A 14,484-nucleotide genomic window follows, 5' to 3' on the forward strand; every position below is an offset into this window, starting at 1 on the left:
CAATCCTAATCACAATTACAAAATAGTAAACATTACTAAATGGAGGACAAATTGCTAACATGCATAGTATTGCATAATAATAAAATAAATAACAGCATATGGATTATCAGAGAAGATTGGCATAGTCAAATGTATTCTTGTTATGTGCCTTCAAGTTGATTATAATTTGTGGAGACCCTAACACAGAGCTTTCTTGGCAAGGTTTATTCAGAGGTTTGCCATTGCCTTTATCTTAAAACTAACAAAGAGTAATTTATCCAAGGTCACCATACTGACTCTTAATAGTCAGAACAAAGCCACTAAAATAAAAAGTGTTTAAATAATGACTAATTTAAGTTCCAATTATTTCCATGGTTTGACTGTCTAAATGACCAAGTCTATGTCAAAAAAAGAACAAAGTCTGAGGGGCAGTGAAAGGGGGACAGAGACAGATGAGACACACACACTTGTTTGGATAGACTGCTTACTCCAATTATATGGAAAATTGCAGCATAGAATCTGCTTAAGATAATGCCTTTGTCTTACATAATCTGCACCAACCTCACCCCCATTTACATGGCAGAATTATTCATTTTGGTTAAATTAATTTAATATTTGACCTCTTGATTCCATCTCTGAATTGGAATACTCTTTGTTATCAGGTACTCATCACATGAAATATTTGATATTCTTAACACCTTTTTAAAAGAACTCTAATATGAAGACATTGCTGGGTCAAGACAGATTACTTCTTGGCTACCCAGAAACATTCCTAGTGCCTTCTGCTTATAAAAGAGGCACAAAGCTCTCGTGTTGAAGTTGTATACATACCTGTGAGGCAAAAGGTCTTGGGGGTAAAGCAGGTGGTGGTGGTGGTAGCCAACCTGCTCTAAGTGCTGAAACAAAAGAATAAAGAGGGAGAAATTAAAAAAAATGTGAGGGTAACCTGAAACTAAATAAACTATCACAGCCATTTGTTTCTGGGGTTTCTTGTTTCCGCTTCTCTATGAGTTCTCCCTTACGGCCTGCTCATTGTCATTATGATTGTTAGTTGCATTCTTATGTTTTGTGTATACTGCTTATGTTGTTATTTGCATTTTGGTTTTTATTTTATTGTATTTTATTTCAGTGTAATTTGCTGTTTGGGCTTGGCCTCGTGTAAGCCACCCCGATTCCCCATTGGGTGAGATGGTGGCGGGGTATAAATAAAGATTATTATTATTATTATTATTATTATTATTATTATTATTAGAGAAATGTGGGCTTTCAGATATTTTAGCCTACAGCTCCCCAGCATATCTTAGACAACACAACCAACAATATGGGAATGAATCCCAAAGCATCCTAAGTATCACAGTTGCCCACTCTGTCCCTGTCTGCTAAAGTGCAGTAAAAGTGTAATAAAGATAAGTAAGGCTGGTTCAGTTCAACAAATTACAATGAAATAAAGGAATGCTGTACATAGAAGCCAAGCAACCCTTGAGCTTGCTGTTCTTTGTTACCAACACTACAGTCTTTTTTTTTAATTGAAAAATATTCCAATGTGGATGTTAAAAAAGGATCTGAAATAAAATGGGATGGTATGAAAAAGTACAGTTGTAAAAAGAACATCTGGAATTAGATGTCCTAGCAACTGGAGGGGCTAGTTGCAGCTTTTAAATATTTTTGGCAGGGGTTGAAGAGGGAAGAGACCGAATAACAGTCAGTTTAGGCCTTTATGGTAACTCAATAGAATTCAGTTTTCTGTTCTGAGCCAGCAATCTGAGATGCTAACACCCATGATGGGACCATCTATTATACTTCCCAATCTGGATCCAGTTAAATCTGTAAATCCTTAGAGGCCAGAACTGCAAGAAGAGGAGGCTTTGTGAAGCCATTATAATGCCACATAGATTACATGTACATATGAAGCATGACTGAGGAATCTCTTGATAGTTAACCTCATAGAAACCCCATATAACTACAGATCCTTTTTGGCAAAAACATGCAAAAAAGATCCTTAGCAACCCCCTTTCTGTTTGCTATTTGACTGTTTAAATTTGAGCAATGAAGTCACGCCATGGGAATGCGAAACGGGTAAATGTGTTCTATAAATCTTATTGCACATGCATTTATTAGAGTGCATGAAGCCTTAAAAACAAACCATGTTTTTATTTTTAAACATTTCTGCATAGAGATGTTTACAAAATATACCAGAATAACTGAGATTTATGAGTTTAAAATTTATGGGTAAAATACTGAATAGCGTCCAGAGCACATTCGGGGGGGGGGGGGGGGGAGGAAAAGGCAGAACAAAGTGCACTCACAGTTTTGTACTTGCCTAATAACCATCTCATCTCCCACACATCCATGTGCCAAGGAACTATTAGAATTTAGGCAATTGTATCAATAAAATAAGCAGTTACATCACAGTTATCAGAAAAAAGAAAAAGTACATATTGCGGTACTAGAATTCTTATCACAACTATTTTTCTAAAATAGGAGTGGGAAAAAGTGGGCTTTCTTATGTTGGTTTGCAATACCTATCAGGCTTAGTGTCTATTCAGACATGCCTTTAAACTGAGGCCCATCTCAGTTTTACCAGATGTGTCCAAATGACGCTGCTCTGTGTGGGCTTTGTGTGGATTGGACCCAGGGGCAGCATCATGCAATCTCTGGGCCCAATCCACACAGCTGTCTCTGTTTTTCGGTCTTCATGAGCCCAAAACAACAAGAGGGCACTTCCCTCTCCCACAGAACAAACCCTTAAACATTTTTAAAACTTACTGGGTGCCATTATCTTCCTCCTTGTGCTCTCCTGGTGTGAGGAAATTATGTGCCAGGACCCCCGGTCTACTGGCACATTGTTTCCTCATGCTAGGAGAGAATGAGGAGGATAATAACGGCAGCAGGTAAGTTTTTTAAATTTTTAGGTGTTATTTTGGGGAGCTTTGAGGTGGCTGTATGCCATCCTGGTAGTTACTGGGATGGCATGTAGACATCCCCATGGGAAAGCCTTGGTTTTTGGGGTGTGTGGGGGGACTTAAACACATTCTAAAGTGGGGGTTTTTAACCTGCATCAGAACGCATTTAAGTCTAGTGTGGAAGCATCCCTAGCCAGTGTGGCTAATGCTGAGAGGCAAGAAAACTTATAAGATCAAGATCTTGATCCCATCTCTTCATAATATTCTTTGGCTTCTATTGTAACTTACAACAATCACAGCTAAAAGCTTTTCCTCAGCTATAGACTTAGAGATGAACTGTTCAGTCAGTCCTCCAGATCTATGGATTCAACCAGTCACAGACTGAAAATACGCAATACAAGCAGTGAACAAATTAGATCTGAGGTTTGCGGGAGACTGAATATTCGTGCAATGGCATGAATCCAGTGCAGGGCTTGGAACGAATCCACCTCTTCCAGCATCTCACAGATCCCCAATCTCTCTCCAGCTGTACATCTCTTTAGACGATCCTTCTGAGCTCAAAACAATACAGAACACTGCATTAGGTACTTAATCTAGTACAGGAGGGTGTGTAGTTTTCTGCAAATACAGTACATAGTCTGCCAATTTATATGAGGAACTGGATCATCCATTGATAGCGGTATCTGCAGAGAGTCCTAGAACCAATCCCCTGCAGATATGGAAAGCTGACGGTATTTCAAATTTTACTGAAGAAATGTGGAATATTTTAGTTGATACTTGGTAAATATTCATATTGGGTAATTTCACCTATACTAAATCTTGTATAGTTTCCATTATATGAAAAGGGTATTTTTGCAGAGCTTGCTTCAGACAGTGAAACTAGACTTGAAGAGATTAAGGTAACTGGCAATTGCTTTTATACAGTAAACAAGATGTGGATAGCTGGTTTAGAGGAAGGGAAAAGGTTTTAATACAGTATTCTATGCCTCACTGAAGCTCTGAATGGGTTCCACTTCTGCTATTTGCCAATTGGAAATGTTTCATCCAATGCAAATATCAGGTGTGCAGAAAATGAGTTCTAGATCAAAGAGAGCTAACAAAGGAGTATGTATGTGCTCACTCCTCAATAAGGTCCCAGTTGGGGTAAGGCTTGTTGCATGTGCTATTTCACTTTCAAAATCTGACATTATTCACACTAGTTGTGTGACCAGTGTCATATCTAACACAACCCATAGTTATATTTAAAGCCACACTAGCAGTGTCTCGGATAATCATAATAATTAGAGCTAAGTTTATTAGGTGGCCATAGACATTAAAAAGCTCCTATAAACAGTGTTTACTGCAGTGAAATACTGCAGACATTTTTTCCCCAAATGGATGACACAGCTGTAATAAGGATGGTTTAACTGGTTCTTTGATGCCATTTTTACGCCTTCCATGTAAAGCTTTTCTGGCCCCTGGCTGGTGCGCATACATGGAAGAGAGAAATCAAGCTTTAAACAAGATTGCATCAGATTTGTAAACCAACTGGAGCTTTTGAAGGGAGTGGATATACTACATTTCTCATAAAATCATAGAGTTGGAAGAAGCCACATGGGCCATCTAGTCCAAAAGCACAAAGAACAAAGTACCTCTGACAGATTTCCATCTAGACTGTTTAAAAGCCTTCAATGAAGAAGCTTCCACCAAACTTAAAGACAGAGAGTCCCACTGCTGAGTAATTCCTTCAGTCAGGAAGTTCTTACTAGTGTTCAGGTGGAATCTCCTTTCCTGTACTTTGAATCCATTGCTCCGAATTCTAGTTTCCGGGGCAGCAGAAAACAAGCCTTCTCCCTCTTTCTTATGATATCCTTTCACATGTTTATACATGGCTATCATGTCTCCTTTCAACCTTCTCTTCTGCAGGCTAAATATACCATAGTCTCCAAACCTTTGATTATTTTGGTTGCTCTCCTCTGTACACCTTCCAGCTTGTCAATATCTCTTTTAAATTTGAAGTCCAGAATTGAACACCATGTCCAATTCTGTGAGAGGAAGTTTAACCGTTTATGTATGTTTATGTCAACTAATGTCTAAAGTCTCCATTAAATAATTTAAATAACAAAAATATCCATGATAGTCGATGAGAGACCATTTAAAATCAGGCAGTGAGGATTCGCAAAATGATACTGGAGACAGTGTTGCTCCGTTAGTGTCAAAGGGTGAAACTTACGTAGTGTTGCTTTGCCAGTAGGCAGTTTCTGTCAGCTACAAGGAAAGTGGCTTTTCAAACCCTAGGTAACATACCATCACCCCTTGACCAAAATGCTTATTTACATGGAAAATATCTATAAACATTCATCTTGTTAGTTTTGGCCCAGCAATCACATCTTTTAAGGTCATTATGAAGTCTGATCCTGTCATCTACTTATTCTAATTGGATGTCATCTGCAATATTGATAAAGATGTTGAATAGCGCTGGGCCCAGCACTGGAATCTGTTTCATCTCGCTAGTCACTTCTCTCAAATATGAAGAGCAGCCATTGGCAAGCATCTTTTGAGTTTGGCCAATCACCCAATTAGAAATCAACTCAAAATAACATACATTTTACTAGTTTGTTTGCAAGAATATCATGGAGGACTTTACTGGAGGGATTACTAAAATCAAGATATGCTACATCCATAGCATTTCCTGCATTGAGAGAGATCACATTAGTTTGGCATGGCTTGTTGTTGAGAAACCCATGAACCTTCATATTTGTGGTAGGTTTGACCTCTGCTCCCTCAAACAAGGGTGTACTATATTAAAAAGGACAAATGAGCTGGAACTTGTCCTGATTTCACATGCAGTTATCTCCCAAGTACTGCCAGCATTACAGATTGTACTCTTTGAGAACATTTCCTCTTACAAATGGCTTTGTTCTCATCAGGATAAATAAATAAATAAACACTACAATTTGTTTGGCTCTGAAAAAAAATATGTTGTATCTAAGAATTCAGCATTTTAGGCTAGCAAATTGCTCAGACCAGGCATATCTGACCCACTTTCCTGCTTTCTTAATCCTAAAATTCTAAACTTAAGCTATTCATGAAATATTCATAAAATCCCGCTGTTTCAGAATATCTTTGACCTGTTTGAAAGTAGTCACGCTTATGTGAGCACTATTCTCAGGCATAGTCAAAGCTCTTCCAGCAAAGTATCAGCAGAAACTCTGCAAAAGGAGGACAACATTATTCTAATTCTGTGTGTATGTATATAAAATGCTGTAAAGAGGAGACAAAGGCAGACAGTACAGAATTGTGGTGAATTTGTCACTGTAAAGACAGCAGCAGGATGTATTATGTACATTTTAGAATGAAAAAAATACAAAATGTTTATTACAGTAGTTCCAACTTTGGAATTTTTAGCAGTGGAAAATAAACAAAAAATACACAAACCTTTCTTGTTTGGAAATATTTTTTCTGCTTCTGACATACAAATGGGAAGCACAACTATGTAATTCTGTGATTTAAAGTGCATGATATACTGCAACAAGTGTACTAAGTATTTCTGTTTCTAAGGGAAGGAACATGCCCATTATTCCTGTGGATGCAGATGGACATTTTCTGGAAGTGTAGGAAACCTCTGGAAATGGATACTACATTTGTATGCATCTTCACCCAGCTGTTTTCTTATGCAGTTGCCTCTAAAATCTCAGAAAACTGTATGTCATCTTTCTTCGGTCCAAATGGCATTATGTAAAACCATCAAATTGGAAAGAGCAAAGGAGATAAAATGCCTTAAGCTGCTTTTAGGAAGCAGCAATTAAATATCAACACCAGGCTGAAGCCGGTCTTTCCCTTTCATCTTACATTAAACATGATACTCTGTAATTAACAGTTTATTTTAGTGCTCCGCAAAAAATTGCATAGTATGCCAATAAATCCATTATTATTTTCTGTATTCTAATTTTAATATGAGTATGAACACCTTCATATTTGCTCATCTTAATTTTGTCTGTTCTCCTGTAGAACATCAAATTCTTATACTAAAAGAAATAGTAACTTGAGTACAGAGGCAGCGTTTTAAAATAAGGCCTAAATTATAAACTATATTAGAATTTCTGAACAACTGGTTTGTAATAATGCATTGTGAAAATGTTTCTATAGGTAAATTCTACCCAGGAATTTCCTTGTCTTGCTTTTTTGTTATCTGGACTTTTCGGTAATGAAGATCTAGCCATTCCACATTAAGTTCTGGTTTCATTTACTGTATTAGAATATGAAATCATTTTTCAGGTATTTGGCTCCAAATATCTGGCTTATGATAGCATTTAAAGACAACAAGAGGCAGGAATACACTGCCCTGTTTATTCAGGAGTTGTACAAATCTTGTTGGGGCTGGGGACTATCTTGCATCAGTAGCCCCCTCCTATAAAGCAAACCAGACAGACCAGCACATTTAGCCCTCCTATTTACATTTACCAGGTCGGGCCTTTGTCTCATTTTCCTTTCTTATTGTAAGGGAAATCCCTGAGTGCATATTCAGTTACTCTTTCATGTAAATCTGTGTGCTCAATGGATAATATCTCTGAATTTAAAAAGAGAGGTGGTAGGTGGTGATGAGAACAAGCAGCTGAATGCCTAGATTTTATTTACTACTAGTTTGGGGTCATGCAAATTCTACACAAGGAACCCTGAGATGCCTGCCTGTGGTGGATGATACATGTCAAATCTAGGATGAAATTCTCTCCTAATGAAAGCATTCCTTGGGTAGTGGGCAGTATGGTGTTTGGGGAGGACATTGGCTATATGTTCATGGAACTCGCTCTAACCTGCCATGGCAGTGGAGGAAGGGCCTTTGGAGGCTTCTCAGCACTTGGAACTATAGCTTGTTTGTGGAGGTGGGAGCTTGTCTGTGTAAGTGGACACCTCCGCCATATACACCCATTTTCACTTTTATTATGTGTATAGATTTTCATACTTCCAGCAGTTCATTTATATGGTTTTATCAGAACTCCAAAGTAATACTCAGCAGTGGAGGGAGTGCCATTACTGGATTATGGAATTCTACTTTTCTTCTCTGAAGTCTTAAGCCCATTCTGTGTGATCTTCTGTGAGATATAAGAACTCACCTGGATCATTTATTCAATTTTTAGCATAACAGCTCCCAGCAACAACAATGTACTGAATGCATGTTTGCATTCTAGGGCTTAAGACTGCAACAAAGACAGGAGTGAAATGGAGTCCAGTATGTATCCACTTTCTCTTGCCCTTTGCAATTATTTCCTAAGGACAATGCAAGAAACCTTATTGGAACTGAGCATCCACAACTGATGCAGGTTAGCATCTTGTATTTTACCATATATACTCGTGTACGTCAACTTATGTAGATGTAGAATTATGTATAACTTGTGTATAAATGGAGGACATTTTTGGGGGCACAATTATGGATTTTGATATGACCTGTGGTTACATCGAGAGCCACTCCATGGAGAGGGGAAAGTACCTGTGCCTCTTCATGAACCAGCCATCAGTGGCCACTATCATTGTCATTTTCCTATTTAGACCTTCAAAAAGGCCAGATATGAGCCATGACAGGAAGAGTTGAGGGTCAAGTTCTTCTTTTAGGTTTCCCTAAAGGTCTCTTCTTTCACCACTCTATTTTAAAAAGAGTCTTTTTTTAAAATAACCATAAGGTACAGTGCTATGGTATACTTACAAATATACTGTGAGTATTGCTGCTTTTATCAAACCATTTAAAACCTGAAAGACTAGTCTGAGTTGCTACCTTTCTTAATTTAATATACTGATCAGCCTATTAAAAACAGCATGAGTAAAGGGGACCTAGCAGAGAAATGCTTCATGAGGCAAATTGCTGGCACGCACCAGCTCTTCTTTTCAAGAAATGAAACAGCTGCTCGCACAGTTTGCAGCAGAAGCAGCCCTGCAGAACGGGTCAGGTGGAAGTAGCGCTAGAGCTAGGAAGCTTTCCCTTTTGGTATGTAAAGCAGAAGCACAAAAGGCAGCATGGAGGAATCTGATCATCATTGCTTCTTCTTCACCACATCATGATACAAAACATGCCATAGTGTACCACTTTCCACTATACAGACTTATGAAGATAGATGGATGCATATGTAGATGGCCATGCCTACGTTTTCCATATAGATCAAGAACCCTAGTTTCTGAATATATGAGACAAGGAGACATGGTTCTTTCAAGTTTGAGGTAAATCTTTTGGCTTACACACTTTAATAGATGATGCATATGTGATTAGGAATTCAATATGCACTCCTTCCATCAGTTCAAACAAGCCTTAAAGTTATTTCTGTAAGATGCAAGAGTTGATCCTCAAGCTATTCCCTGTGCTTCTGAACTGGCACATATGATCTGTGATAAAAGGACAGTGGAATACTGTGTGTGCTATATGTTAAGGTGCTTTATTCTATATTGGCTCTGGCACCAACTGGACAACGAAATACTTTGCAGGTTCTTTTATACCAGTCGTTCTCAACCTGTGAGTCCCCAGATGTTTTGTCTTACCAACTCCCCAAAATCTCAGTCAGTTTACCAGCTGTTAGGATTTCTGGGAGTTGAAGGCCAAAACATCTGGGAACCCACAGGTTGAGAACCACTGTTTTATAATCTTTGGTACCTCAAAGTGCTCAATATCATAACTATTCTGGTAAGAATGGACAGATGGCTGAGTTTTCTTGATGTATGAATAAGTTAAAACAGACAACTGAACAAGTTATCATCTCAGCCTCATGCAAGAGAGTTATAAACTACTCTGAATGCTTAGAACAGGGGTCCACAAACTACGGCCCGCGGGCCACTTCCGGCCCGCCAAGGGCACTTATCCGGGCCGCGGAGGAGGAGCGCCCCCACCCACACAGTGCCCCTCCCTTGGCTGGCTCATGCTATCCGTCAGGCCCGATGGGCAGCATGAGCCAGCCAAGGGAGGCTGCCCCGGCGCTCCATGCAGTCATGCCGGCCACATGACCTTGGAGGTGTCTACAAACAACGCCGGCTCTTCGACTTAGAAATGCAGATGAGCACCACACCCCAGAGTCAGACACGACTGGACTTCATGTCAAAGGAAAACCTTTAACTAGGAAAATTGTGGAAGATCCAGGGTGGGAGAAAGAACTCTTGTCTGTTGGAGGTAGGTATGAATGTTTCAATTGGCCACCTTGATTACCATTTCATAGCCTGACAATTTTTAGGGAGAATCCTTTGTTGAGAGGTGATTAGCTGGCCCTGATTGTTTCTTGTCTGGAGTTCCCGTGTTTGAATGTTGTTCTTTATTTACAGTTATAATTTTAGAGTTTTTTTAAATACTGGTAGCCAGATTTTGTTCAGACTAGAAATAGGAAGATTCCCCATTCTCTGCTCCTGGAATTACTGCCTAAAGAGGGCGAGAAAGAACCCCCTCTAAGGGCCCTTCCACACAGCAAAATAAGATATGTGCAATGTGCATAGGAATTTTTAATTGATTTTTTTTAAAAAAAACTATAGTCTGGCCCTTCAACGGTCTGAGGGACAGTGAACTGGCCCCCGGTTTAAAAAGTTTGAGGACCCCTGGCTTAGAAGGAAGACAGGATATGCAACTTTACCTTGGGTATTTTGCTGGAAGATTTTATTTAGATCTAAGGAGGATGCTCTGGAATGTGATTTCTGTGGCCTTGGTGGGGGAGTTGGCGGCTCTCCCCCTTTTTTCACGGCATCCTCAATAGATGTGCTAGAGTAAGACCTTGGAGAAAAGAAGACAATATTAAAAGGAGAAATGCTGCTGGTGTTTTTATGCATACTGCAAAGGTTGTTGTAAACAAGCACCAGAGGTCTTTAACACAGCAATTGTTCAGTACATTTGAAAACAACACATGTCCAGGCTGTCTGTTTGCAAAGGGCACTATCTTCACATGCTGAGCCCCAGTGAACCAAAAGTTGAACAAAAACTGATTTGTAACCCTTTTGGTACTAATGTTGGAGAGTGGTCCCTGGTCAAAAAAAAGGTTGGGAACCACTGTTCTAGATCCAATTACGGTAGAGTCACTGAATCAATGAAAGTTTTGACATTCCATATTCATACTGGATGAATGGATGAACTCCAATTAGCTTTAGCAATTGGATCCCACCATTATGTTTATATTGAATCATGAATTTCCGAAGGGAAGGGATGTAACTCCTTGTTTTGCCACATAGTTTTTCTCTTTATCTGCAGGGTGGTAAGAAAGCTTTCTTTAGTACAATAGCACAAAACTACAATAACTAGTCTGTCCCCCGCCGCCCTTTCCAAGTCTTTTTCATCAGTCTCCTATTTTTTCTGTGCTGGGTATGGGCATGCATTTTGGAAAAATGAAAAATGTTGTCTCTGCTTTGTGCAGGAAACTGGGAATTTTAGCAAGGTGTTTTGATGTAGTGAGACAGCCTTTGTCTTCAAGAAATTTTTTGACAATTCTTCATGCCTAGATCTCCCAGGTGTCCCTCACTATTATAAGGGAGTTTTCTTATTTGAAGGTTGGAAATCAATGCCCTTGTAAGAACTCAGGGTTTCAGGGTTGGAAAACTTTTCCTTTTAAACAGACAAAATGAGATGCCAACAAATCCCATATCTGGGATGTGGGCACTTCATGAAGTCAGACATGTGTTCATCATGTAATGTATAAATGTAGGCAGTATATTAATGAAAATACACAGATAACTTAACTAAAATCAATATTTTTATTTGTCATTTGCTTAGAACTCAAACGTCTTAGTAACTACTTCCCGACAGTCAACCCTGTCTAACATTTATTTATTTATTTATTATTCAAACTTATATGCCGCCACTCCCCTGGGACTTGGAGCGGCTTACAAGAACAGGCTAAAATCTAACACAATTTAAAAACAATTTAAAACAATTTAAAAACAGCAATATCAAAAATCTTACATGCCCTGCGGAAAGCTGATAAGTCCTGCAAGGCACGGACTTCAGGTGGCAGAGTATTCCAGAGTGATGGTTCCACTGCCAGATGGCTCTGCGTCTGGTTGCTGTTAGATGCAAGGTCTTGACATTGGGAATTTCCAACAAATCTTGGTCCTCAGAATGGTCCTCAACTATTCCTTATTGTTATTTTCAAAGCCCAGCAATACTATTCATGTCTCTAGTCCCTTCAACAATACTTCTCATTTAATAAAACAAATTTACTTTTATATCCTGCCTACTACTATGACCAACACTATCTGTTGTTTAGTATTCTCCTTAAGATTCTCATCCTACCTTGAATGGACAGCTGGTTCATGATCTGCAGCAAGTGAGCTTCCATAATATATTTTGATTATGTTTTTTTCTGTAATGAAGTTGTGCTAGATTTTATATGTGGTATATTTAAACGCATAAAGTAAAAAGAGAGCAAATTGCTCAAAGAAGAGTATGAGGGTGGTAGCCATCAAGATCAGGTGAACTCTGCTTAGAAGTGAAAAGCTCTCAACCTTACTTACCTGGACCGTGGTCTTGCTTTCATTGTGTTTGATTCCTGAGCAACTACAACACAAGATCATTTATTAAGAACATATGAAATCAGTCCTCTTGCCATTACCACTAATCTATCAAGATAATTCTCAGTAAATATGTTATATTATGAAGAAGAAAGAGTGAGCTTATTTTCTGCAGCCCCAGAGATAAGAATGCAAACCAAGGGATTCAAATTACAAGAAAAGATTCCATCTTTAGATTCTATCAAAACATTAGGAAAAACTTTTAATTTCACAAACTGCTAGTGGAAAGTATTACCCGGGAAGGTGATGGGTCCTCCCTCTTTGGAGGTCTCTCAACAGAGAGTAAACATACATCTCTCAGAAGTATTTTAGTAATGTAGTCCTACATGAAAAGAGGTTGGATGCATCTAGGCATTTCTAGCTCTAACACGTACACAGTCCAATCCTATATACAATAAAATTTATTACACTGAGAGCAGGTCTAAATCACAATTTTAATTCCAATTATACTAATCCAACCAATGGAATGTATGTAAGTGTTGACTTGCCAAGTTTCAGTTGATTCAGTGGGTCTACTCAAGTTGAGGCTAACATCTAGGTGTAGGATTCAAGGCTGATCTACATAAGCTACTTAAACTGAGGTTGGTCTGAAGTAGCAATACTCTGGACTGGCCTATCTCTGTCCCATAGTGGTGACAGGACAGAATCCAGACCACCTGGCTGGGCCAAGACTGCTTCAGCCTTGCTGGATGGCCACATTACCTTGGATGGGCTTGTTTCCATTGCCCCCTTGTTTTCTCTGATGTCAGAAAAGGTATCTGGCATCAGTGGCAGTCTGTTGAGATGACATGACCTTGATCCAACCCTTTCCCTCTGCGCTATAGTCCACACTAACTGTCCACTGTGGGGCTACTCTGGAGTTTCACTGAAACTCCACAACATTTCCTGACTTCTTGTAACATAGAGAAAATGAAGTTACCTCCTTTCACCCCATGTTACAGACTGGAGGTGCCTGGGTGGTGTAAGGACATCCAGAAGCAACTTCTGACTCGATACAAGGTATAGGGTCAATGTAGAAAATATTATTTACAATACTGGGATTTTGGAATCACCAAATAATATGGATGATGCCTTTTGATAGCCAAAATAAAAAGAATAAAAAAGAGATCTCAAATAAAATATAAAGGAACTCCCCATATACCTAGCAATAAATAGCTATTATTGGCACCAAATTATAAAGGTATAGACATTCTTCTTTAGTCTAATGAAGGCATCAAAAAGTGATTTACACTGGTACAAATGTGATACATCACTAAAAGGATTTACAACTAATCTGCTATAACTTTTTAACATAGCAATAGTCAAAGTTAATTGTCTATCAGCTATTCAAACGTTCCACCACATCAGCACAACTGACACAAGATTTCTTCCTCATTTACTAGCCATTTTGACATGGTGTTTTTATTTTTAGATATAGGAATAGTCAAGCATGCAAACCTCCACTTGCCATCTTAAATGATGCATTTTTCTACATGGGTATCTCAGTTCTAATAAGGCAACACTGTACCAGATGAAAGTGGTAATCAATAAAGCTTAGTAAGAACAGGAGAGATTATGGAATTGCTCATCAGTTCAGATCATGTGGTACTAACTCTTCAGAGGACTTTTTGCACAAGGAGGACAGGATGTATTAATTCATTAATGACAATCCTCTTATGTGGGAAAAAGAACTTCAGCAGCAACAGCAGGCTCTGGGTGACCTAATTTTGCTAGGTCTGTTTTTGGATTATCACATTTTTGGAGGAATCTTCTTTTTTAAAGTTTTAGATGGAATAATTTATTTTGGTATCTGTAGTTTGCTCATTCTTAAAGAAAACATATTTCTGCTTCAGCTGTCCTTACTTTAAACAAAAACAAGAAAGACTCACATAACACTCTATAAACTAACCAATCTATTGTGGAATAATTTTTCATGAGCTACAGTCCCATTCATTATTGGAGCATAACCCTCAAAAATTGACTCCATAATCAATACATTAGTCTTTAAGGCATCACAGGACTCTTCTTTCTTTCACAACAGTTATCACTCTGGGATTTTCTTTTAATTAAGATGTTGCAATATATAGATCATATATGGATGAGTATGTCAAAATTAAAGGAG

General features: G+C 38.6%; 1 protein-coding gene across 5 annotated transcripts in view; it reads right to left on the reverse strand.

Moving 5' to 3' along the window:
- REPS2 (RALBP1 associated Eps domain containing 2) overlaps positions 1–14,484 on the reverse strand; it is a 104,766-nt gene that overhangs the window by 29,762 nt on the left and 60,520 nt on the right. For all 5 annotated transcript variants that reach the window (XM_060770040.2, XM_060770039.2, XM_060770036.2 and 2 more), the window contains 3 exons: positions 12,327–12,369; positions 10,460–10,596; positions 811–875 (listed from right to left, as the gene is read on the reverse strand). In XM_060770040.2, coding sequence (XP_060626023.2) covers positions 811–875; positions 10,460–10,596; positions 12,327–12,369 — 245 coding nt within the window. The remainder of the gene's footprint in view (positions 1–810; positions 876–10,459; positions 10,597–12,326; positions 12,370–14,484) is intronic.

This window comes from Anolis sagrei, chromosome 3 (assembly GCF_037176765.1).
Source record: "Anolis sagrei isolate rAnoSag1 chromosome 3, rAnoSag1.mat, whole genome shotgun sequence".
In the NCBI taxonomy this organism is placed as follows: Eukaryota; Metazoa; Chordata; class Lepidosauria; order Squamata; family Dactyloidae; genus Anolis; species Anolis sagrei.